This window comes from Malaclemys terrapin, chromosome 8 (assembly GCF_027887155.1).
Source record: "Malaclemys terrapin pileata isolate rMalTer1 chromosome 8, rMalTer1.hap1, whole genome shotgun sequence".
Taxonomy (NCBI): Eukaryota; Metazoa; Chordata; order Testudines; family Emydidae; genus Malaclemys; species Malaclemys terrapin.
In genome coordinates this window covers 88,947,533-88,972,845 of record NC_071512.1, presented here as the reverse complement: position 1 = coordinate 88,972,845, position 25,313 = coordinate 88,947,533, and the positions used below count along the sequence as shown (strand labels likewise).

The 25,313-nt window shown below is 38.5% G+C and overlaps 1 protein-coding gene across 3 annotated transcripts in view; it reads right to left on the bottom strand.

Moving 5' to 3' along the window:
* NEGR1 (neuronal growth regulator 1) overlaps nt 1-25,313 on the bottom strand; it is a 739,102-nt gene that overhangs the window by 103,032 nt on the left and 610,757 nt on the right. For 2 of the 3 annotated variants that reach the window (XM_054037810.1, XM_054037807.1), the window contains one exon: nt 12,348-16,126. The exons of the other annotated variant lie outside the window; for it this stretch is intronic. In XM_054037810.1, the coding sequence (XP_053893785.1) occupies nt 16,002-16,126 (125 nt within the window). In that variant the 3' untranslated portion in view covers nt 12,348-16,001. Of the gene's footprint in view, nt 1-12,347; nt 16,127-25,313 lie in introns of those variants that run through there. 3 annotated transcript variants of the gene reach the window in all.

Genomic DNA, 25,313 nt, shown 5'->3' with positions numbered 1-25,313 from the left:
CGTTAGGGTGCTTACCCTGGCGAGCCGCGTGCCAAACGTTGCCGACCCCTGATTTAGATGAATGGCTGCTTAGCTTTCACTGCCAATCAAGTGTTTACATTTTGAAAGAGCAGCTACTGCAACCCTTATTCGCAGTGGGTAGTAACGTACACACATATTCTCACTGAGCTCTGCTGGACTCCCTTTGTGAGTAAGTATAACTTGGCATGAATAAGGATTGCAGAATTAGAATGCAAGCAGCATATAGTTTATGCCAGCAGCAGAGGATGAGGTGTGTATAGCTTTTTATACACACCCCCACACCGCGGTAGCATATGATATATATATATATAGTCGTTCAGCAAGAGTGGTTTTGGAGCTACTGCTACTACTGAGAACCAATGGTGAGGCACCATTGCAGGATATCTACTATCTGGCTCAGCGGGAGTATTCAGGAGGTGAGCACTTCCAGCCTTTTGAGGGGAAGCTACAATTTGTGTTGCACTGAATTTATAGATGAACCTGAGCAGTGGCATTCAGATCCAGATCCAAGATTTCCCACAGTTCTGGACTGTTCTGATTTGGGCCTAGTATAGAGACTGGTCAGACACATGAAATTTGGAGATGGAAGATTTGGTGGTTTGAGATCCACTCTCTCAGTTCAGCCACAACTCTAACTGAAATATACTCTAGCAACTTGCACCCTGGCTTTCAGAGATAGAAGAGATTTTGGACTCCTAGTCATAAAATGTATGCTATAAACCAAGCTGTATACTAGGACATAGGAATATCCTTGGGGGGTGGGGAGGGGTCTCCCTGTGGAGAGATGCAAAGAACTAGCGGGGGGCCCAGACAGACTCCTCAATAGTTCTACAGAGTCTGAGCTTTGATTTTCCAAAAAAAAAAAAAAAAAAAAAAAAAAAAATGTAGGTCTCTAGGTGTTACATTCTCAAAGAAAATCTTTGAAACTAAAACATAAAAAAGTGCAACTGATGTGCAGAAGTCTCCCTGAGCTTGAAACAACAGTTTTGAGGATTGGGCTGCTATATTCATTTCAATAGGTACTAGCTAAGACACCAGTTATGTTACTTTCAATGTCAACATGGTTAGCTATCTCACTGCTGATCAAAGCATTTAAGTAAGAAGAGGAAGCATCAGATTCTGAATAACTGCATCAGTGTTTCCCAAATGAAGAGAGCATATTTGTGCAGGTGGGACACAAATGACTAGCCAGGTTGTGTGTGTGTGTAAGTTAAGAGGTGTTGGCCTGCAACATGGTGGGGTTGCAGTAGAGCAAGGGAAGGAGGGGAATCAGTTGGGAAAGATAATTATCTGTACCATGAGATCTTACTGTCTTGGGCCAAATTCTACCCTTATACATGAACAATTTGCCTTGACACCAATCTGAGAGCAGAATTTGTCCCTTGGGAAGGTTAAATCTATCTGAAAGTGGGTCCAGGTGGGTGTGAAATAATTCAGGGGTTCAAGTGATCTCAAAAATGCCAAGATTGTCATGATCTGATGATAGAAATTCATTAGCTCATAACTTGGAAGTGCATAGCTATGATTCTCTTTTACCGCAAAACCTCTGTCTGTCTGCAAAGGAACAGGAGAAGATGTAGGATGGACATTATGGAAGATACACTCTGCTTGCTTGCTTTTCTGTTTTCCCTAATCTAAAACAATCCCTCTAAATTATACATAGTTTGGAAAACAAAGCCATATTTCAGGGCTGAGAGAGCTTATTTAAATATATTTGGGGTGGAATAGCTAATTTACCCTTATTGAGAAGGTACTGCAACATTCTACAGTAATGATTTAAAACCACTACAGTTTACAGTAGTGATACTGTTTGTGGCTATTTTTATTTTAAATGTTATTATTTTTAACAGCAAATAAATGTAGACCTGGGACAGCTTGTTTAAGTATATTTGCATGTATTATTTATATATGTGTCATCACATCCAGGGCAGGGAAGGACTTTTTTAATACTAGAGAGCAGTCGCAAAATGGATAACAAGGTGAAATAAATTTGCAAGTGACAGCGGTGCATGACTAGAGGAGCCCCAGGAGGGGCCACCCAGGATGGGCCCAGAGCAGTCATGTGGTAGTCTGATGTGCAAATGGAACAAGTATTGCCAGAGTGAAGAGTTCAAAAATCAGGAGACAAACCAAAGAAACCCCCTGAGACTTACTGCTAGTCTGAAATGCCACACAAAATGCATTCCCAGGATATACTCCTCAGTGCCCACACCACTGCAAGTGGCATCATGTTCTGAAAAGAGCAGGAAACACACAGGAAAAACCTGGAATGGGGCTGAGCAATGTGGCACCAGAGCTGGCCTTAGCAGCTCCTCTCACCAGCAGGCAACAGCCTTTCCCGCTCTGAGCTCTCTTATTTGGGGATGTGTGTGTGTGTGTGTGTGGGCGGGGGGGTGGAGGGGAGGGTGTCGCTAAGTTTGTACAACTGGCTGGCCGAGCCTAGTTTGAGGCTTGGGTATTTTCCAGTCTCATATTTGGTCCCCAGTCATCGACTAAAATTAATACGTTTAAGTCCAAACAAGTGTTGCAAAAAGATTTTTTTGTGCAGAAAAATTCTGCGTGCCACCCTTACTTACAGCGAGTGGATCTTACTTGTGTAGCCTCACTGAAAACAATGGGGCTTCTCATGGAGCTGGGTACAACTCGGATGAAGTAAGGAGATCAGAATTGAGCCCTTAGACCCACGAACAGCAATCTCAGTAAGACTTCTCTCAACATCAAAAAAAAAAAAAAATGCTCATTTTACTCATCACAAATAGAATGTAAAACAGATTAAATAAACATGCTTTATATTTGTCATCACACTAAATCAAGTGTGAATTCCAGACAGAAAGCTGAGTCTGGAATTATTTTGATAATTTGTAGAGTAGTAAAATGATAATTACACACAAATTCCATTTCTCACTGACACAAGGTTTGGTTTTTGCATTAGTCTATGCATCCCTCCCCCTTAAGAGAAGCAAGTCCCTGTTTATTCCTTCTAAACATTCTGCCCTTAGAATCTGGTTCAAGGACAGTGAAGATCAGAGACTGCTAACTCTATACGAAAGAAATGGGCCTGAAAACAGTGCAAGGGCCCAATCCCGGGCCCTTGTTTAAACTGGCTTTAAGCAGGGGAGTCTCTCCTTGGGCTGGGAGTTAAGATGGAATTCTCCACCCCTTGTGCCAGGATCCAGGAGTTCTAGTGCAGCTGCTAACAGAGCCTCTGGGCTATAGGAGCCGCGACTGTACCCGCCTTCAGTTAGTGATCCTCTGATTGCAGCCAGTGCTCTGTGGAGTGCAAAGGATAAAGCATTTCCCTGGCCTATTTGCTGCCTGCTCTGTGCAATGGAATTGTGGTCATGCGTTTCAGTTTAGGGCCTTCTGCATCTCTGGAATGTGGGAAGGCGTTTTGCCCCCAAAACAGTACATGTGAGTTGTTAGAACATTCAAAACTTTTCATTAGTCAATGGTCTGTTAACCGTGTGCCTATTACATCTAAACAAGTGTCTTTAAGTTAAGACAAGTGGATTATTAAACTATTGATTACATGGCCTATAGTAATAGCCTAGCAAAACTAACTTTGACAATGCTATTTGGGAATTAGTCCAGTATCACATAGCGGTGATCTTATTTGTGTGTGTGAGGATGAAAGAAGGAAAGGAGAAGAGAGGTTTTTCTAAATACAACTTAGTTTCCTCTTCTCACTGGTTATGACAGAGGTTATGCCATCGCAGTGGGTATTTTCCCAGAAATGGCTTGGGGGTAACAGTTATACGTTTCACAGCAGTGCTGAAGTAGTTTCTTTTCACCACTCTCAGATAGATAGGGAAACAAAAGAACAATTGCAGTTTTTAATTGCAAGCCACCTGAAAAATAAATACAGGTTTAAAGATTTAAAAGGAAAATCCTGTATTCCCCTTTCCTTGGGAGGAAAATAAAGAAAATGGCAGAGAAAGTTTGCACTAGGACTCAGACTGTTTCCGTTAAACTGCAAAAGAACCAAAACCAGGTGGCACAATGGATGAATACACCTGCCTTTCATCTCTGGCGTTCTGGGTGTCAATTCCTTGTCAATCACAAATACAAGTGAGTTTGGTCATTCCACCCTAGTTCTTCTATAGTGGAGTATGGTCCATGAAATTTAGTATGATTGTCTAGACTGGAGAGGTCCAAATAATTAACAGAGAGGTCTGGAGACCAGGCTAGGACTGAAGTGTATTAGCAGTGCTATGTAGGGAAGGTTGTACAATGCCTGCCTATACTGTGCCTAAACGCTAGTTGGTGCCGTTAAGTCACTTTCATGGGATCCATATTCAACGACAAAAGAAAAAAAAAGTGCATTTGTCTAATGGAAAAATCATCTCCGTTCTTTCCTATACCACATGATTCTAGGGCCTAAGCCGCCTTTCACGGATGTCAATGTAAGTCTTCCCATTGGATCTAGTCCCTAAAGATTAGATGACAGCATAGGAACAGGTACCTTTTTCAAAAAATATATGAGCAGTGATCTTTACACTTTAAAATTATTTCTTTAAGTATTTTGGGGTATAATTCTCAACTCTCTCAATCTGTGCATTAACCTTTCCCAGAGTGTTTAATTCTCTACTCAGATATAAGGTCAAAGCCCTTAGCTGAACTTTTTATTTCAGAAGAACTGAGTATCTTGTCTGCAAACTTACTGAGAGAAAAATCTTGAAGGGAGAAGTGCTCATCAGTGCCTCTTGACTAACATTACTAACAATCTCAATTTAAAAGGAGCGGATGTTAAATCTGATGTAGCTCACAACTGTTCTAAGAAGCTGAGTTACTAAGGGTAATTAACTTTTGAAATTAATTTTTAATATGTACCCTTTTACATTATATTCACATGCAAGATGGTGTTTAACACATTGAAATAAAGAGCTCAGAACACACTTATGAAAACTGCAATGTCAAAAATAACTATACTGTAAATGCTCTGGAACTGGTCCACTAAGAAAATCATCTACAGGGAAGGCAAACCTGTAATCAAATATCTCCACCATGTTGTATGAATATAAATAACATAAAAGATAGTATTTTAACTCCGTACCTCTTACTGAAAGCACAATCAACATTCATGTATACAGGTTGGGGAGGAAAATTTTGTTGAGTCAGATAAACAATACAACTCCTTCAAATTCTTTTAAGTGAAAATCCAACCCCATAATCCATTTATAGGAAATGCCTGCATGGTTTTTCCCTCTCCAAAAAGTGTGGGTCTTGAAGCAGCAAAGGTAAAAAGTTGAATGTAAATGCTGTACTATGTATTTCTACCTTTTAAAATTTAAAACCTATAAAAAGGCAGGGCCACCCAGATGATTGAGGGGGCCTGGGGCAAAGCAATTTTGGGAGCCCCTTCCATAAAAAAAAGTTACAATACCATAGAATACTATATTCTTGTGGGGGGCCCCTGTGGGGCCCGGGGTAAATTGCCTCACTTGCCCCTCCACCCCCCTCTTGGTGGCCCTGTGAAAAGGTACTGATGTATTACTGACTAGATAAAAATAGCTCTCATCTAGGGATTACAAAGCATCTGTGTTGAGATAATCCAAGCAGGTTTGGTTAAAGATTCTATCCCCAGTTTCTTGTCTCTTTAGTAGTCTATTCCTCCTATCAATTTTTCAGATTTGTCTTAGAGGCAAAAGGCTGAGTTCAGCAAATGCTAGCATTGCCTGAAAAATGAGTGACGGTGGTGAAGAAGAGGGCAGAGCCAAGGGATGTGCTGACTCATGCATACCCTCTGCAGCCTCCTAGCAGAAATCAAAGTTGCCCTTTGTGGATGGAAACCTAGAGAGCGGACAGGGTGCAATGCCTCCACTTGCCCTGTCTCGGTGAATCCTCCCTAGTGTGCAGCAGGCCAGACTGGCACATGAAGACTAATTTTATGCCTCCTGGCACATGCAAGAGTGACTGCAGTTCAAAGTTGTTTATTGCTGAGGTTTACTATAAAATTTAAGGCCAGATCTTCAAGTGGTGTAAATTAACATAGCTGACAGCTGAGGACCTGGCCCCTTCTGTCACGAATCCATGCTACAGTAGCTGCCCATAAAAACATTCCGATTTTGTCACTGAGAGTTAGATAACGTTACTTCTTGCATTTGCTAGGCTTAGTATAGTGAATTCTTAGGGAATATTGCAAATACTACACTAACCTTATTCAGTTAGTAAGGTAAAATTGCTAAGTTTTTAAAAACAGGAATGAGATCTGGTTAAAGGTGTATGAGTGGTAACACAGAGTGATATGATCCTAAATAAATGTATTTTTACTAAATCAAACAAAATCCCTACACTTTTTTTACAGCAAGGAAGGGTAAACTGAGATGGATGAAATTATAAATGACTCAAACTGAATATCAAATTTTGAAAAAAATCTAATTAACTTAATATTCCCCCATTTAGTTTAATTTTCACCTGGCTTTGCTCTTCCTGCTTCTTACAAGACCTGAAATGCCAAAATACTCTGAGAAAAGCTGCTTGCTCTGAATTGAAATATGAAGTATCAAAAATTGTGCCTGGTAACCTATTTTCTACAGTATTTTCAGCCTATTTGTGCATATATAATAGATAAGATTATTTTGGATGATTATGCAAATCAACCCCCTGAACCTTTTGAGGTTAACCCATCCCCAATTAATAATTTTAATTCTAGTCACTTCATAGGACGCAGACTACATAAGAATAATATGCACTTCTATAGCATCTTTCATCCCAGGACCTCAAAGGACTTTCCAGACATTAAGGACTTGAGACTGAAAGGTACTGAGCTCTCACTGAATTTCACTGGCAATTGTGGGTCCACAGTACATCTTAGGAGCAGCTCCTCTTTAATTAAGTCTCACAACGTATATTGGTCCTGCCATGTGGGCAGGGGACTGGACTCGATGACCTCTCGAGGTCCCTTCCAGTCCTAGAATCTATGAATCTATGGGAGGGAAGTATTCTAATAGCTTAGAATGGAGCTCCCAGTCTCCTGCTCTAGTCAGGAGAGATTGTCTTGTACCCCACTGTACTATCTCTTAACAACAACAATTCAGAGCATAGACGCTTACCTTAGCAGCTTTGTAATCAAACTAATGTGTAACCTCCCCCACCCCATATGACTTGAATAAAGAACTGCAACAGAGCAGCTTGCTACTTGTTGATTTGCAACAAAAAATATTCTGGGCGCAACTTGCAAACTTGGGTGCCTAATGTTAAAAATCTAAGTCCATATGTAGGTCTCTGAACACATTGCCTGATAATCAGAGATGCTGAGCACTCAAAATTCTTGCTGTTTTCAAAATCAATTAAGAGCACACAGCACCTCAGGAAAAAAAATCAGAATATTTTTATTCAGGTGCCTAATTTTTGATACCCGACTTTGGAAATGGTAGCACATATTTTTCACCTCTAATAGTGCCACCTGATGGATATTATATTGTAGGCCAAATCCTTCTCACATGAATGGAACCTGATTCATTGAGGTCAGTCAGGACCTAATCACGCTCCCATTAAAATCAATGCCAAACTTCAATGGGAGCAGGCGCAGGCCATGAGTGAGTCAGGTGAACTGTATTTGGCTCTCTACGTATGTTGTCACCACTAGAATTGGTCAGAAAACAAGGGGAGGGAATTGTGAAAAATTTCAGTTCTAATTTTTTGCCAAAATTTTGCCTTCATTAACATTTTCCAATCTGCTTTAGTCACCACAAAGACCTGAATACTTGTAACAACACCACAACACTGATTTACAACTAAACAACGCTTTATGGATAAAACAGCTTCTGTGGGATTCTCCTGTTTTCATGCCTATAGGATGGTTTCATTAAATCTTAAAAATAATAATCAAGCTTTTTGCTCACCTGTGGTTTAAGCATGTCTGCTTGATTAACTATGGCATAAGATACTATTTATGGAAATGTCTTAGAATAAAACTTCAGAAGAATGTGTCAACTATGCCGTGTAATTTTTTTTTATTATTTTAAATTATCCTGAACTCCACATGGCTGGCTTGCAAGCTTATTTTCCAGATCACTGAAAGCAATGAGAGAATTTTTGACAGACACCAGCTAAAGCAGCTTAAAATCAAAGGCATCACTTTCTAAAGGAGTATCTATAGAAGAGCCATTGACCACATTTTTCTTAGGTCACTGCTCAAGTGTGTTTTAGGCAGGATGTCAGGTCACAGAACTAGCATAATCCAGTTTGTTTTTCTATTCCAACTGAGCAAACGGGTAAAAAGATCCAACAGATTTATACAGTGTGGTTAAAGGCAATTTAAACATGTTCAAATGCAATTTACATTCTTTAATTTTTAACACATTATCTTCATTTATAGGCAGAAAATTGTTGGAAAACAAGTCCCGTTGCATTACTGTACTAAACTCATATAGTCTCTTCAGTTTTAAAGACATTTCCAGTTGCTGGGGGGAAGGGAATGTACAGTGGCTTACCCTAAAGTTAACTTTTTTCTAAATGTAAAAAGGTCAAAATTAATGAAGGGAATAGTGAATTCAAAGTTCCACAGTGGAACATCCCAGTGCTTTTAGCAAATCACTTGAAATGAGGGAGGAAAACCAGTCCTTTTATCATTTTACAGCTTTTGTAGCCTAATGAACCATGCTACCTCCTGTAGTTTCTATCAAGTTGGAATTTTTACAAGAAACTGTCTCATTAGCATTAAGTGGAGGCAGACTGGCCAACTTTTACTGTAGCTTCCCGGAACGTTTTACCTCTCTCATTTGTATTTAGCTGATGAAGTATCACTACCTCAAGTGATACCTCAAAAATGTTAAGCACATCTAAATGACTAGTATCTTGGAAATTAAATTAATTTTCCTGAAGATTTTATACTGGGGGAGGCGGGGCAAGACATAACCACAAAACTAGAAAAGGGATGGGGGTCCCCTCTTTCCACAGTTGGAAATATACAAAAAAGCAAAATCAGTGTTATCTTAAATCTCTACAGTTTATTCTCACTTGAGAGTCACATTTAAGTAGATGCCTTTAAGGTTAATGGGAGCTGTGCACTTATGACTGTAATGGGTTTGTTAAGTGGAACGCTTATGTTATTGTACATTTTTCACATCTTATAATGTGTAAACTGTGTTTTGCTTTTGGTTGGAAATTAATAAAGAGGATAGATATTCATTAGGGGAAAACAGACTGCTTAGCCCTCTGGACACTGAATATAATGTATACATCATTACAGGCATTTATTTAGCTGGCAGGCTGCAAAAAGGCAGTGACGGAATAATGAATATTCACATATTTAAAACATTTCGGGGGAGATTCATGTGACCTTATTGGAATTAACTTTACAATATTGTCTTCGTTCCTGTCTTTAAATTCTGTGTTTTGCTGCAGAAATGTAATCTATTTGACTTCGTGTGGTTTCAGTTTTACCAGGTTTCATAGTTCCCAAAGAAGGTGAGTAAAAAAAAAAAATGAATAGATGAACATTGATTGCAAGTAGAATTACAGTCTCTACATTATTTTTCATTTTTGTTTACATTTCTATTTAAAGTTCTTCAAGATTAAGGGCCAAATTCTCTGGTTGGGCGGAGCTGTGCTCAGAGCAAGATCAAAGTGAAAGGTGACCTTATGTCACCCTTACATTTACCCAATGATGGAGATGGCTCCTGGCATAACTTGGAGCAGTCCCCAAGAGGCCATTCCAGCAGCCAAGGATAGCTGGGGTATCAGAATGCTCCTGTGCCAGGGATGAGATAATGGATGGTGTAGAGCTGCTCAAAAGTATTCTACATCATTCAGCAATTTCCCTTCCAATGGGAATCCTCAAAGGGCTGGATCCAACAGCTTTATGGTTTCTCTGTGCCATTGGAGAGGTATAAAATAGTCATAGGAGGGCTGAGAATCTGGCCCCAAATCTTGTTTTAAAATACAGATTTACATGTGGTCCAACCGAAACATGGGAGAGCTGAGCTTCTAATATATTTTAAAATCTAATTTAGCGCATCCTGAGTTTAGTTGTGATTCATCTCTGGTTTATCGGAAGTGTAAAATGAATATGTTGATCTAAATTTTAGAGCAAAATTTCATATAGTAGAGAAGCCTTCAAACTCTAGAAATTAGAGAGTAGACGTGTTAGGGTAAGAACAAATATGCATATAGTAATTAGTGCTCAGCAGTGATGGTGACTTGGGGAAATGTGACATCAATTTTGGTACTGCCAGAAAAGTTAAGGTTATACTGGCTCTAGATCAGCAGATCTCAAGTAGACCTATTCAGAAGAAAAGCTGTGCTGTGCAGAAGGCAAAACCTACATAAACTAAAAAGCTTGGGGATAGTTATGTAGCTTAGAGGTGGGAACAGTTCCACAACTCTCCACCAACAATAATCTACCTATCCACCTCTAGCTAGGGCCCATGGTCTCAGGAAATTACAACCATCCTAGAGCATTGTGCAGCCTCACAAAAGACTGAAAGAAGCCAGCTCTGGCCTAAGAACCATTTTTTTGAATAATTAAAATATTTCTCTTTGCAACATGAGCCATATCTCCTCCTACCCCAGATGCTGGTGTGGGGTAGTTTGGGATGTCCTGTCATCCCTCCCTCCCAGGCACTATTTTATTATGGGGGAAAGGAGTAGGCAATGTGCTTGCTCCAGTTGTCAGAATTCAGTCCCGTTGATCTACTGCCATCAGACCACACTTCCTCTCCACAGATCTTCCCCAGCAGGCTCAATGTCCATCAACAAAGGGAATGTCCATCTGATATAAGGACATCTGAGGATGCACTGAGCATGCTCAGTACATTTTCAACCCCTCTGAATGCCACATGAACGGAGATAGAAGGGCTAAGTCAGCTGATTGCATATTACCTCACTTAGCATCATGAGGCTGTTATCTGGGAGGGAGTTCTCCCTCAGAACAGGAAGCAGCTTTAATGAGGCCTGGAGAGCTTCTTTAGGTCAGCAGCTAAGCTGGTGCTTTTTGCTGCATAGGCCTTTAGGAAATGTGGTACTGTATTTAACACTGTGCCCTGTTCTGAGGCCGTTATGATACCTACAGTAGGCTCAGTACTAGGTACAACAATATGATGAGTTAATTAGTCAGTTCTCTAAGGGTTTCAGGACAAACTGTTTTCTAAAGTTTAAATTCTGCTCTCACATATTCATGCACTTAGGCCAGTGTAAGCTGCATGTGGTCCTAAGGATTTTGGAAAGCCACTGTCAAAGATGGTACAATGCTGTGAATGAGTGAAGGCTTCCAGAAGCTGGGAAGCAGGGCTAGCTGGGACTTCTGCAAACAGTAAGTATAGTCCTGCCTTATCTCCCTACAGCCAGACACCTTCCTTATGCCTGGCTGCACTCCTGGTATGACTATCTTTCCTCACAATTGCCAGAAACTCCTGGAAGAATTTATGTCCCCAGCTATTTTTTCTTGACCTAACTCTCAGGCCAGCAATCAGAAGGAAGTGATCAGTGTGTATTTGAGAGAGTAGGGGATGGAACTGAGCAAGAAGGCAGAAAGAGAATAGGATGTACTCTATCCCAGAAGGCTTGGGAGGTGGAAGAAATGTTACTGTGTTGGGGAAGAACAGGGAAATAGGGCTAGCTGAAGGGGGCTCCTGTGAGAGGGAGAGAGAGAAGAAAAATTCAAAATGAGCATACAGTGATACTTATAAAAATCTTTACATATGCCCTTGCATTTACGTACCCTACCACCCTATTCACAGCATTTCCTTTAGTAAGTATAGGGAATTCTGTAATATTTACTTGCAAATATAAAAGTTTCAGTGGCAACCACCAAACTCCTTGTCATTTTCTCAGTTCAAAAATTGCTGAGAACAAGTTGATTTGTCTGCAATTCAGAAGGTCAGAGTGTCAGGATAGAGTTTCATCCTAACTTTTCCTTTCCTCACATATGTTAGTTTGTGCAAGAACTTTAAAATTATTTAATACTTTTTTAAAAAGAACTGAGCATGTTTTGTTTTTTAAGAAACAAAATCTTCCATGGCAGATTGTGAAATATGGATTATTTACCTCCAAACTGGAAGAGCAAGATCCAGTCTTAGAAGTAAATGCATATTTAGGTTTTAAGGCATATTGTTTTTCCAGGTAAATACATATTTTGGTATACACACTCATTAATACACAGTTATGTGGGGTAAGCAGATATTTTGGTAGGCATAACGTTTACCATTATTTTGCTAGAGAGCTAACTCTGAAAATGTGCAAAAGAGCAGCTTTCACTGGTAATGTCTTCAATACTCCTGTCTCTTAGAAACAGCATATTTTCTAAATATATATAGAAAAGTTAAAAAAGCTGTCTAGTTATGAAGAATACATTTTCCTGCCAAGTTATAAACCCTTGAGAAACTGTTTGTATTAGAAATTCTGAGACATCCTTAAATTCAATATTAGTAAAGAATCATGATCAGCAACACTATAATTACAGCACCATTGCCCATATATGTCATCAATGCAATGGTGGTTAATAGACCTGAGTCATTGCACATTCAGGAACTTATGGAATTACAAACTTTAGTAATTCAAGTGCGGGACAACAGTTTTAGCATAAGAAATGTTGTACTGCTTGGAGCAAATCCATTTATTTTCTATATTTTTTCATGGTGGGATAAATATAATAATAATTGATTAAAAAGTCTGAACAGTAGTAAGGGGTATCAATTGGACGAGCAGATCATGAAAGTATCAGCTAGAAGGCAAATATACACCAGAGATTAAAAGATCAATTTTGTAAAATGCTACCGTATTTAATTTGCAACAGTCCGCACTGTCCATGTTGAAAGAATGTCCCAATAAGTCCCAAACTGTACAATTATCAGGTTACCATATGGAACAGATTAACCTAAGACGCAAGTAACTTTATTTGACCAATATTGAGTTGGGCCCCAACCCTGCAAAAACTTAGGAATGTGCTTAACTTTATGTACTGTGAGTAGTTTCTTCGAGACTACTCAGTGCATGAAGTTATGCATATGCATAACTCTTTGCACAATTGGAGCCTTAGATGGTCAGATGTTCATAAACACCCTGTGAGAGACCAATCCTACAAACATTTAATGACCGACATAGTGTTAATGTGAGTGGCCCCAGTACTTATGCACAGGATTGGTCTCTTAAATTTGCACACACAAACTATCACTTTCGAACATGCAGAGCCGATAGATGTTTAGGTACCTAGTTTGCAGAAGCAAATGTTGCGCCCACAAATGTGGATTTTTGCATGCTACAAACTGTCTCACAAAAATTGCAAGTGCAAATTCAGAGGCTAAGTTGAAAATTTGGCCTATGTTTTCCAGTGGCTTTATTGGCAAGAATATTCTCATGATGCAAAAAAGTAAATACTTAATTTTTTCATATTTAATAAAAATGTTTCCATAATCTATTCTGCTGCCAGAATCCTCACATTCCATGTGTCAGTAATCATGAAAAAAAAAAAAAAACAATTAGCCTAAATATAGAATTTGGTCCAGCTACAGTATAGAAACAATTCCTAATTCATGTGAGAAGAGGCATCTGAGTTATACATCTCCTTGATCTGTTTCTTTCTTTGTAAAACTGTACTCACATGTAATACTTTCTGCAGCACCATTTTTTCTATTGAATGGATTCTAGAGCTTAGCACTTTAAAGCTGCAATACAAGAGTGATCAGAATGTCAGGATAGTGTACAAGATGGTTCGTACTGTTTTATACACTGCTTCCTCAGCTAATAAAATGTCATCATGTTATTCAAGGTTTTAAAAAAATGCCATATTTATGAAAATAGAACCTGCTTAACACACAAGTTTAAGAGAATAATAGAAATATTCTAATCTGTTACTGAACACAAACAGCGTGATTCAATACATTTTATTGCCCTGTTACGGAGTCAGTGTATTGTTTTTATGCTCCTTATCTAAGTGTCATTTAGTAATTACAACATATTTGCTGCATATTTTGTTTATATATTAGTAATAGGGCAGTTGATCAAGGTACTAAAGAAATTCATAATTTGAGTTTTAAAAAATAGGATATTTGCAAAATGAACTTGAAAGTGCTGAATATGTACAGTACCCAGCTAGCTAGTTACGGAGCTTAACACAGTAGCAAAAAATGACTGAGTAGGAGTGTGTCTGAGTGAAATTTCTGTGGCAGTGATACTAAAAATGTAGCCAAATTAGCAATATGGTGTTCAGTGACAATCTTCTTTTGATATAAATAACTCCAACTTTCACACGGCAGCAGTCTTGTTATTATTTACTGTGGTTTTATATATTGAACAAGTGACTGGATAATTTTATATTGTAATTAATGTTTTAATTAGAAATTCTTATCACCAGTGGCTCTTTCTATATGGGCCCAATCTAATTCCATTGAAGTGGGTGGGTATCTATGTACTGACTACAACGGGTGATGGCCTGGACCATATATGGTCAACTTTCATAATGAGTCAAATTTTTAAAGGGACCTTGCTTCAGCCTCCAGTTTTGCAAGTGCAACTTAGTGCTCACAATTAATTTACAGCATGACTGTACAATAATTTGGGAGCAAAATTAGAGGCTGTTTAAAAAAAAACCCAACAACTCTATTATATCCATAGAAATAAAATATGCTATTTTAGGATCCAATCCGTTACTCAGACAAAACTTCTCTTGAACTCAATGCAATATGTGGGGACTTCAAGAGTCATTTATGAAAGGTGAAATTAATTGTTACGGTAAGATATTAATACATCTTAGCAGTGCATTAATGAAATTCTGGCAATTAAGATGCAATGTGACGCCATTTGTAAAGTGCACCAAAATATAGTTATTGGAGCCACTTGTTTTTAAATATATCTATATTAAATGTATGTTCAATGCTTCCTATGTTCTCAGCTATCTGAGATTTAAAAACATTTGCAATGAAAGTATCATTGCTATGTTAGCTGATCAGTACAACTCCAGTGCAAGAATATCAATTCATGTAGTACTGGCCAATAATAAAAAAGGGACTGTCACCATCTCACATATACAGCCTTTTAAGAGTTCTGACTTAGAGCAATGAAAGAGAAAAAAAGTGCTACATTCACAAGAAGTCTCTTAAGAGAGTTGTGCTGTATTTTATACTGGGAAAACTTGTTTCACAAACAAAATCTACAAATTAACTACACTAGAGGGAAAAAATAAGGGAAATATACCTGTGCTATTTTTGATTGACTGGTTAAAAAAATACCATGTAGTCTAATTGTTGTGGGCAGAGTTTGGAGCAGTTCCATTACCCCACTGGAGGTGGAAGAGAAGGTATTCTTTTTAGCCAATAGCATCTTTGTCCTCAACTGGAGATTAGGTACGCTTGAATTTACATGTTGTCATTTACCAGTACACATTTCAGAATTGTTGGAGAGGAAGAGAAAAGTAGTATTTTATGAAGGCACACCCATGCTGAATTTACAGGGCGGGGTGGGGAAGCAGAACCGCTTTATGCAGTCATATTACAAGGCTCATTCTTGAAACCTGAATATCATGCTAGAAGAAAATCTAGATATGTGTTATATTTTGAAGAGATGTTTTGAAGGCAATATTATTTGATTTTTTAAAATAAAAAGACTTCTGAATAAATGTGGATAGAATCATATTTAAAGAGGGAACTGAATACTTGTATTGCAGCCTTAAAGAATCACATTTTCACTGCAATATTTTTTTTTTTTGTAAACTACAGTCTGCAACCCAGCAGACCATGACTGAATGCTTTTGAAAACTTGTAGATTACAAACATGAAATCACAATTAATATCCTCTAAAAGTAATTTCAGAGCTTTCACGTCTTAAAAAAGGACAATGTGTACTGCTTCACAAGGTAATGCAGCTAATCAAAAAAAGGAGTAGAATTAAAGTATTTACATAATGAGCAATTCTACAGAAGGCGATCATCCCCATGTAAGCACTGCTGATTATATCCCACGCTGCTTTTAACAAACTCTACCAGATTGGCTCCAGTCATCAGCACTTTCAGAGAATCCTTAAAAGCCTTTCATGGTTCTTTATATTTATTGTAGAATGATGTTCTTCAGGTAGAATATGCTGGTGAAAGAGGATAGTGTCAACACAAGGTACCAGCAGGAGAACAGAACTTCAGCACCACCGGTAATCCCATACTGGGCTGTACTTGGAGCTGGAAAGAAAAGAATAAATATTAAGTAAATATTTCTATTCCCCATCCCCAATTCTTTTATTTTACAGCAATCTGGAAATCTTTGCATTTTTCTTTCTGTCTCAGGAGTGAAACTAGAAGATAACTGGAAAATGCAGCTGAAAGATAGAAAGACACACTATAAAATAAGACTGATAGTGTCTATTCTTTCATCTTACCCAGAACAATAAATAATTATTACCTTTAACATTTTCAAATGTGGATGCCTAAAATTAGGCAATTACATCCCTGCTCAGACACCTGAATCAATGACCTAATGTTCAGATGTGCTAAGCACCAAGGTTCCCATTGAAGTCAATGGACGTTGCGGGTGCTCAGCCCTGCTGAAGATCAGATCATTGACTCAGACTCATTGACTTGATATGGATATAGGTACCTAACTTTAGACACCAAAGTTTGACAATTTTGTCTGGCTAGGAGGTCCATGTTTATTTTCACTCTCTTTAAAAAGGGATTTGTTTTACCTTTTCTTAATGCAAATATATATTGCAATCCCCCGTTTTAACATCTCAGTGATTATAGTTATAATTAATACATACAAATAGAATAAAGAAATACAACAGTATATTAAAAGGAACAACAACTGAAATAAAAACCAAGTTTTGATACAGCAGTGTTCACATTGCTTGCTGGCTATTTTGATTGGGACTTTAACACACCACTAACAGAAAGACAAAAATGGAAAGTGTTCATTTTGTTTTCACAAAATCATAGATATTAGAAATGAAAAAGAACTATTAAGTCATCCTGGACATCCCCTTAGAATGCACGATTATATCCACTGTACATTCTATATTCTGTACAGTTCTAAATTATACAAAGAGATGGGGCTTTTATTTTTCAGATAAGACAATATCAAAATTAATCACTGAACATTATTATTTTAATCCTAATACAGCACAAAGAAAAACAAACCCTAAGGAACAAATAAGATGAAAGTTGAGTTGAGAACCACTGGAAAGTCTGATTTAATAATCAATATTGGCTGAATTCTGCCCTCAGATTTGTACCCACATCTATTACTGAAATCAACTGAAAATGCACTTGTGAATCTCAATGCAGGATCTGGGCCTTTCCATAGATGCTCATTTTCAAAACTGGGCAAACACTGACAACTCGATTTCTCATAGTTTCAACAGTGCCAAAGTGCAGACCAAAATTTTATGATATGGGCTTTACTAACTTCTAACACAATACTGACTATGAGCTTGATTCTGCTTTCTGAATGTAACCAAAACTCCCAGTCAAGTCAAAGGCAGTTTTATATGCACAAGCAGTGAAGGATTGAGCCTTTGGACATATCTATAATATGCAAAGCTGAAAAGGAAATTACAGTTTACTAAAAGTCTTATGTTACCTTACATCACATCTTGGTACAGTCTCTGATTCAGGAAAGCTTCCCTATTTCGGACAACTTTTAAGCATATGAATTTTAAGTCAATGGATCTTAAGCACTTGAATAAAGTTAAACATGCTTAAGTGATGTCCTGAAGTGATGGATTTAACCATGTTCTTAAATGTTTTCCAGAACCAAGGCCATAATTATTTCCTTATTACCATACAGCCATGCTAAATTATCCCTTGTTTCAATCAGATGGATTTCTTTTAAAGGAGAGTAGCAATCTAAGTATGAAATCTTGCATTTTGATATGTTTACCACTAATTATTCTCTTAGATAAAACCCCAGAATCTCAAAATTTGAACTAAAAAAAAAGAAGCAGTGATACTAAGTATTCCTACAGCTGTGCTTGTTGCATTGAAGTGAATTTTCCTCCAGCTGTCCACATGCAAATACTCAGGTTTGTTTTCTATTTTTATAAGTACTGTTTATTTTAAACTGAACACAATAAAGTGAAACAAACAAACATTCAAAAGAATGTGAAACTGTATTAAAACTGAGAAAAGGTCAAGTTATTAGGAAATACAAGATAGTTTTTTTTCTTCTGAAGAATATTTGGAGGCAAGGGCCTGATCCTACATTATTAGACACTAGGTGGTCTTACAAATTACTGTTATACAAAATCAAGGCTCTTTCAGTCCCCTGAGCCTGAATCTTCATGTTGTTCACGTTTTGTTTTGTTTTTTCAAGGTGTGCCCCTTTTCACTGACTCAATCTCTCTTTTAAATTATTTACTCCTTATTTATGAAAAAGAGAGAGTCATTTTCACAGAGGGGAAAGTTAATAACTACTAGTTTACTCAAACATTTCCAGTGCTTTATGTGGGGCAGACAGAAAACCTACATTTTTGGCTTTATGGTCTTAACTATTGCTGGATTCTGAACTCTTTTGTTCCCTCAGGTCCCATGATCTTTAATTAACATAGATGCCTAAATTCTACTCCTTGGCCTAGCAAAAGGATCTGGGAATCCCAATCCTGGTGTTGCTGGATAGTTATGAGAAAATAAAGAAAAGGTAATATACTCTATTTTTATTTTCTTATGCATAGCTATTTTTTCACATCATTAGGGGTGTATGTTTCATGCTAAGTTTTGGGGAAAGTAATGGAGAAGTTACAGTAACAATGTTACAAATCATGAAGTCTCTAAATAGGTCATGAAAAACATATTTTATTGCATAATTTGATTATTTAGCTACTGCCTATTCCCCCTCCACTTCCCTTTAACAGTCCTCCTTACGTCCTAGGCTGCTTTCCTCCCTCTTCCCCCCACTAACATCTTAGGGCCAGATTCTGATCCTCTTACTCATACAGTAACTCCTCACTTAACACCCTGCCGCTTAACATTGTTTCAAAGTTACCTCGTTTAAAGTTGTGCAATGCTCCCTTTTAACGTTGTTTGGCTGCCTGCTCTGTCCACTGCTTGTAAGATTCTGTGGAAGAGCAGCGACTTTACAAGGGAGCATTGCACAAGTTTCTCTTCTCCGCCTCCTCTCCCTCCCTCCCAGCCCTTCCCTCACCGGGCATTTACGATTTTCTGGGAGGGAGAGGGAGGAGTGGGAAAGCGCTGCATCTCCGCTCCTCCTCCTCCCACCCAGAAAGTCCTAAGCGCAAAGGGCTGGGAGGGAGGGGTAGGAGGGGAAGCGCTGGGTCACCACTCCTCCTCCTCCCTCCTAGAAATTCCTAAGCGCGGAATCTTGGAAGCTTCACACAGAATGCAAAATTCTGGTTTAAAAATTAGTTATCTAGTGGGAGGATTAAATTTTCGAAAGTGACTTTGAGAATTTAAGGACCTCAGTCCTATTGAATTCCATGAAATTTCGGTTCTTAAGTGTCTATGTCATCACTTTAGAAAATGGGACTTGAGCTCCTAAGTCACTTAGATAATTTTGAAAACTTAACCCATAGTCTCCACTTTTCTTAAAATTACAGTAAAACTCTTGCCACATAAGTACTTAAGCCATTTTATCCCAGTCAAATTGTATGTCAATATAATCTGAATAGTTTTATGCATAGTGTTAGGGATACTAGTAATGGTGGTTAATGTGTTTCTGTGATTGAAAAGGCCATCCAGGTGCCAAACTACTGTAGGCTAGATAAACAAACTTGCTTCATTGTTGTCTCAAAAACAGAAGATACAGAAACTAGTCTCAAAGGTTTTCATTCAAACTTGGAAGAGCAGTAAATTCAATTTTTTCAAAGGAAGAAGGAACTTTAATTGATACAATTCATGGCTGAGATGAAGGCTTGAAATTATACAAAATGAATACGGGTATTCACAGAGAAAAGGAATACTAAAGAACAAATAGAGAATACTATTATAAATGTATATTATGGATCAATTTTTCCCTCATAAAATTAAGAACAAAAGTTACAAATCTTTTGAGCGATTTAGTCATTTAGAGACACATTTACAAAATCTCACATTGTGTTTTAGTTCCTTTAGGCAGTGGTGTGGGATTATAGGAAAATCACTTCAGCACAGATAAATGGTAGTACTGTATGTAATGGGGATAGCTCATGAAAAACTCGACTGGTAACAAGCGGTAAACTGGAAATAATAGCTGTGCTAAGTCTTATTGTAATTAACTTATTAACTCATCCTATGTATTTTTTGTGTGGGCTTTGTTTCTGCATAAAATTTTCATCTTTATGTCAGAGTTGACCCACGTAGGCGAGGGTGAAGAAAAACTAAGATATAGCAATATTTCACCTGCTATATATATTTTTGTTTTGTTTTGGTGACAGGGTAGTTAGACTAATAACTGATTAAGTCTCTAGGTTCCATGTTTTGCCACCAATATCAATCTTTCTGCAGTAGAAAATTATTACTTTACTAAATATTTTCTAACCTAGCCTATTAATAACACTGTTTAATGTATTTTGATATTAGAGGATCCTTATGAGTAGTTCAGCATTGTGTCAGAGGATTACAAAGAGAAATTAAGTGGGTTTTATCCAACTGCCTAAACTGTGAACAAGAAACCCTTTAGTACAAATAGAAGTTACCTCTGAGCAATGTGTATATTTATTCTGAAGTAACAAAAATTTTTGAATTTCAATTCAACATTAAAACATTAAAAACAAATTCCCAATTCCCCCTCTTATTTGTTGCACTTGGTTGCATGATACATCACGTCTAATGTATAATGGCATAGTCTGTTATGATGGATACTGTTCCTTTTGTGAGGCAGATTTATAAGGTTAGGAATTTTCAGACAATTGAACAATGTGACTGGAAGAATATCCCTATTCTTTATACAGTTTCTTGGATGATTGATTCCCTAACTAAAGACATTTTTAATGCAAGTTGGTTTTTTTTGGGGGGGTGGAGGAGAGTTATTTTATGAAGCATCACAGCTACTCAGTTTATTACAGATCTCCATGCATTATGCTGAAAGTACACTCAAATAACAGTAGACACTGAAACATACGTCTGGCCTCAGTTTAGCCTGAAGACCTCTGACCTGCATGCAGGATACACACAAAACAGGTTGGCATATATTTTCAAAAGTGGTTAGTGATTTGGCGTGCTTCAAGTTTTGGGTTCCCAACTTGAGGCACCTTAGAGGGACTCGGTATTCAGAGGGCAGGTGCTCAGCACTTTGTGAAAATCAAGTCCCTTTAAGTTGTCTCAAGTTGGGCACCTAAAACCACTATTCATTATTGAAAATATGGGTTATGATAAAAAGCTTATAAATGGAGCATCATGGCCCAGCCATAGCACCTCCAGTAGGAGACACCCCAGGGAGACACATATACATCCATCGAAGTAGGTTATACCATCCCACACCAAATGGTGCATCTTAGCTGCTAATGGCATAGATTGTATCCCTTGGGCAAGCAGCTCTTCTTTCAAGATGGATCAGATGAGGGAGAGCAAGTTGTGCTGAATTGTGGCATTTACAAATGGGTGGGGACAGAAGTAGGTTCCTTGTTTTTCTGGTAGTAGTCCCCCTTTTGTGATAGAGCATTGGCTTTCCAATTTTGTTTTCCTGGGTGATAGGTAATTGTAAACTCAAATCGGGAGAAGAACTAGGCCCACCTTCATAATTTTTGGTTCAAAGCTTGAGCCTCGTGGAGGTACTCAAGGTTCTTACGGTCAATAAAAACCTGTACTGGATGCAGAATCCCTCAAGGAGGCAAAGCCATTCTTCTAATGCAGTTTTGACTGAGAGCAGCTCTTTGCCCAGGATTTCATAGTTCATCTCTATGGGGATGAGTTGTCTGTGTCGCTGCCAGGGCCATGTTGGATGCGTCTGCTTCCACTATAAATGCAACCTGCCCTGCTCCCGGTGCACGTCCGGCCGCCACTCTGTTAAACACTGGGGGAGGCCAGGGGGGCTGCGAGGGGCTCGCAGGCCACAGAAAATCACCCCGTGGGCTGCGTGTTTGAGACCCCTGACCTAGGGGTTAGTCAATTTATTGGAAGCACGCTTTCTGGCAATATTCAGAGGAGAAGCTAATGATCGTCCACCACCAGGAGATACATGGGTCATGCTGCTCCAACCAAGAAATGCCAAGAATTATTGGGAAGAATGGAGAATGGATCACAACAAAATCTATTATTTCTTGGTGCTCTTCCACTACGGTCACTGGTCCTGACAATAGGAGCAACTTATCAATTGTTTGTACCAGGTCTGGTGTGGGTTTTGGTCAGAGAGGGATCTGGAGGGTTTGGGTTGCCTTAGCATCTATAAAGTTTTTCTATTTATATATAAATATATTTGCTGTTTATCTACCAGCTTACATTTTAGACCAGTTAGTTTCTGCTACATTTGTTTTTAATGGATTGTCTTGGAAATGCAGACATAGCAGAAAACTGATTTGGCTCTTGAAAGTACTATTGCTTCAGATATTATTCTTCAGTACTATAACTTGCCAATTTTACTGAACATATATCCTTGTAGATCCTGGACCTGCTCTTAGAATCTGTTGCAATATTCCCAGTAAAAGTACTCCCTCACCATGGTACTATCTGAAGGTTAACGTTAGTATTAGCATATGGTGTCTAATATCACTTGGTAAACTGTACAAAATAATTTACTGGTAACTGGGAATACAAATTGCTCATGAAAACGTGAGTACCAAAACAGTATAATCTTTTCAACAGGAAGAGAAAGAATGCACAAAAATACCCCAAAACAAATAACCCCATAGCTCAGGGTTGATTAAAGGCTTTGAAAAAAATTCAGTAAATAACTTACTGTCTATATTTCCTAGCTTCATCTGCACGATTTCAAAATTAACAGAATTTCAAATTCCAAATCTAAGAATGAACTCTGAATTCTGATCTATGTGCTGTTATACTGATTGTATTAGAACATCCCAGATGTTCTGTAAGAATGTGTTCCTCTACCTTTCATTTTACTTCTTCCCATATAGATTACATGGAAAGATTCTGTGCTTCCACTACTTTGGCTTGGCCTCAGTTTCATGGCAGTGTTCTGTTTATTAGAATAAATTTTCTGCTGTTAAGAATAGCCAGACAGTGGAATGATTGGTCTTACAGTTATGACAAGCATATACAAAGTGTTTAAATATAAGATCAGGTAAGTAAATTGAGAGTACCGTATAGTGTGGAGTAGGGATTGAATTAAAAAAGAACCCCACTAAACTTTAACCCATTGCAGGACTGGACTTATTCAACTTTCTTTATTTTATATAACATATTTTATTAATTTTTATGACCTTTTAATGATAATGATCAACCGGATGGTATTGCTATACTATTCCAAATGTAGTAAGTTCAAACTTTTTCTTGGAGCTTCTGAAATGTTTAGTAAGTGTTCATTCTGCTTTTCCCTATTCAGTTTCTGGTCAACATCAGAGCACAAATGTTGAACTCTCATGAAATCTATTTTTGTCATATGTCTAACTCAATTTTCTCCTTCATAAAATATACTTATAGGTCTACCTGTCTTCTTAGTGTCAAAGACTCATTCATTTTCTGTTTCATTAAATGAGTCCAGTTGCCAGAATTATAAAACTCAACTAATGCAATACAACAATTTGACATCTATAAATAAACATGTCACAGAAAAATCAAATCTTGTAATGACAATGATCAACTGGATGGAGTTGCTATACTATTTCAAATGCAGGAAGCTCAAACTTTTTCTTGGAGCTTCTGAAATGTTCAGTAAGTGTTCATCCCCTTCAGGTTCTGGTCAACACCCTATTTTTGTCATATGTCTAGCCCAGGGGTCGGCAACATTTCAGAAGTGGTGTGCCGAGTCTTCATTTATTCACTCTAATTTAAGGTTTCACGTGCCAGTAATACATTTTAACGTTTTTAGAAGGTCTCTTTCTATAAGTCTATAATATATAACTAAACTATTATTGTATGTAAAGTAAATAAGGTTTTTAAAATGTTTAAGAAGCTTCTTTTAAAATTAAATTAAAATGCAGAGCCCCCCGGACCGGTGGCCAGGACCCGGACAGTGTGAATGCCACTGAAAATCAGCTTGCGTGCCGCGTTCAGCACACGTGCCATAGGTTGCCAACCCTGGTCTAGCCTATTTTGCAGACACAAGAGCTTATCAATAAACACCAACTTTTTGGATGCTTCCCTGAACAGTGCCTTAAACATTTGAATGTACATGTATATCTAGTAAAGGGTTCTACCTGCTCGAAGCACAGAATTGCATAAAATAACCCATAATTCCAAGATCTCTACTATTCAAACATCAGGAAAAGAATCTTTGAATAAAAAGAAGATGACATAAGGCACTACTGTACTTCTCTGCACCTTAATTAGAAGTAACTTTCCATAGTATTTTAACTTTCAGTTGTGTTGTATCATTGATAAATAACAATATTAATGAACACCTAGGGCTAGATTATGCTGCTTCATGCTCGGCTCCAGCTACAGAAATTCTACCAAGGGAGGAGACTGCAACAGAGAAATGGCTACAACTCCTCCTCTGCTGGGGTGTGGTGTGCTCTATGTGATAGAACAATCTAAAATCATAGGCATCACTGGCTGACAAGAGGCATAGCTGAGATAGCTAAGGAATGCCATTTTTATTAGTGCATCTTCTTAGCAACTTCCACCTGCAGAGCACCTAGTGGCAAATAAAGGTGGTCTCATTGCTCGCCTGTCTCTGGGATGTAATTTACATATTCCTGCCCCACCTTCAGTGAATCTGGCCCGTAATTCTAAACGACGTTCAGTCACATTTCAAGATTTTTCTTGGTAAATCTGACAGGTTTCACAGCTGTTGAATGCCAAAAGCACAGACTGAAAATAAACTACACAACACTTAATATTCAGTGGTCTTCAGTGAAAGATTCTATTTAAAAATATCACTCCAATATTTGAAACAATACAATCCCAGTTCTCCTATGATTACATATGAACCCTGTGCTCTTTGCTTTATCACTCATTTCCAGGGCCTGCTCTAGGCACCAGCAAAACAAGCTGGTGCTTGGGGCGGCACATTTTTAGGGGCAGTATGGCCGGCGCCAGAATGCCGCCCCTGCCGCCCCTAAAAATGTGCCCCGGCTGCCCTAGCTCACCTCCGCTGCTGCTGCGGCGCGCAAAACAGCTGATTCGCGCGCCGCTGCTCGCCCTCCCTCCCAGGCTCTCAAACCTGGGAGGGAGGGGGAGATTCCGAGCGGCCGCGGTGCACGAAACAGCTGATTCACGCGCCGCTGCTCCCCCTCCCGCCCAGGCTTGAGAGCCTGGGAGGGAGGGGGAGATCCTGAGCGGCCGCGGCGCGCGAAACAGCTGATTCGCGCGCCGCTGC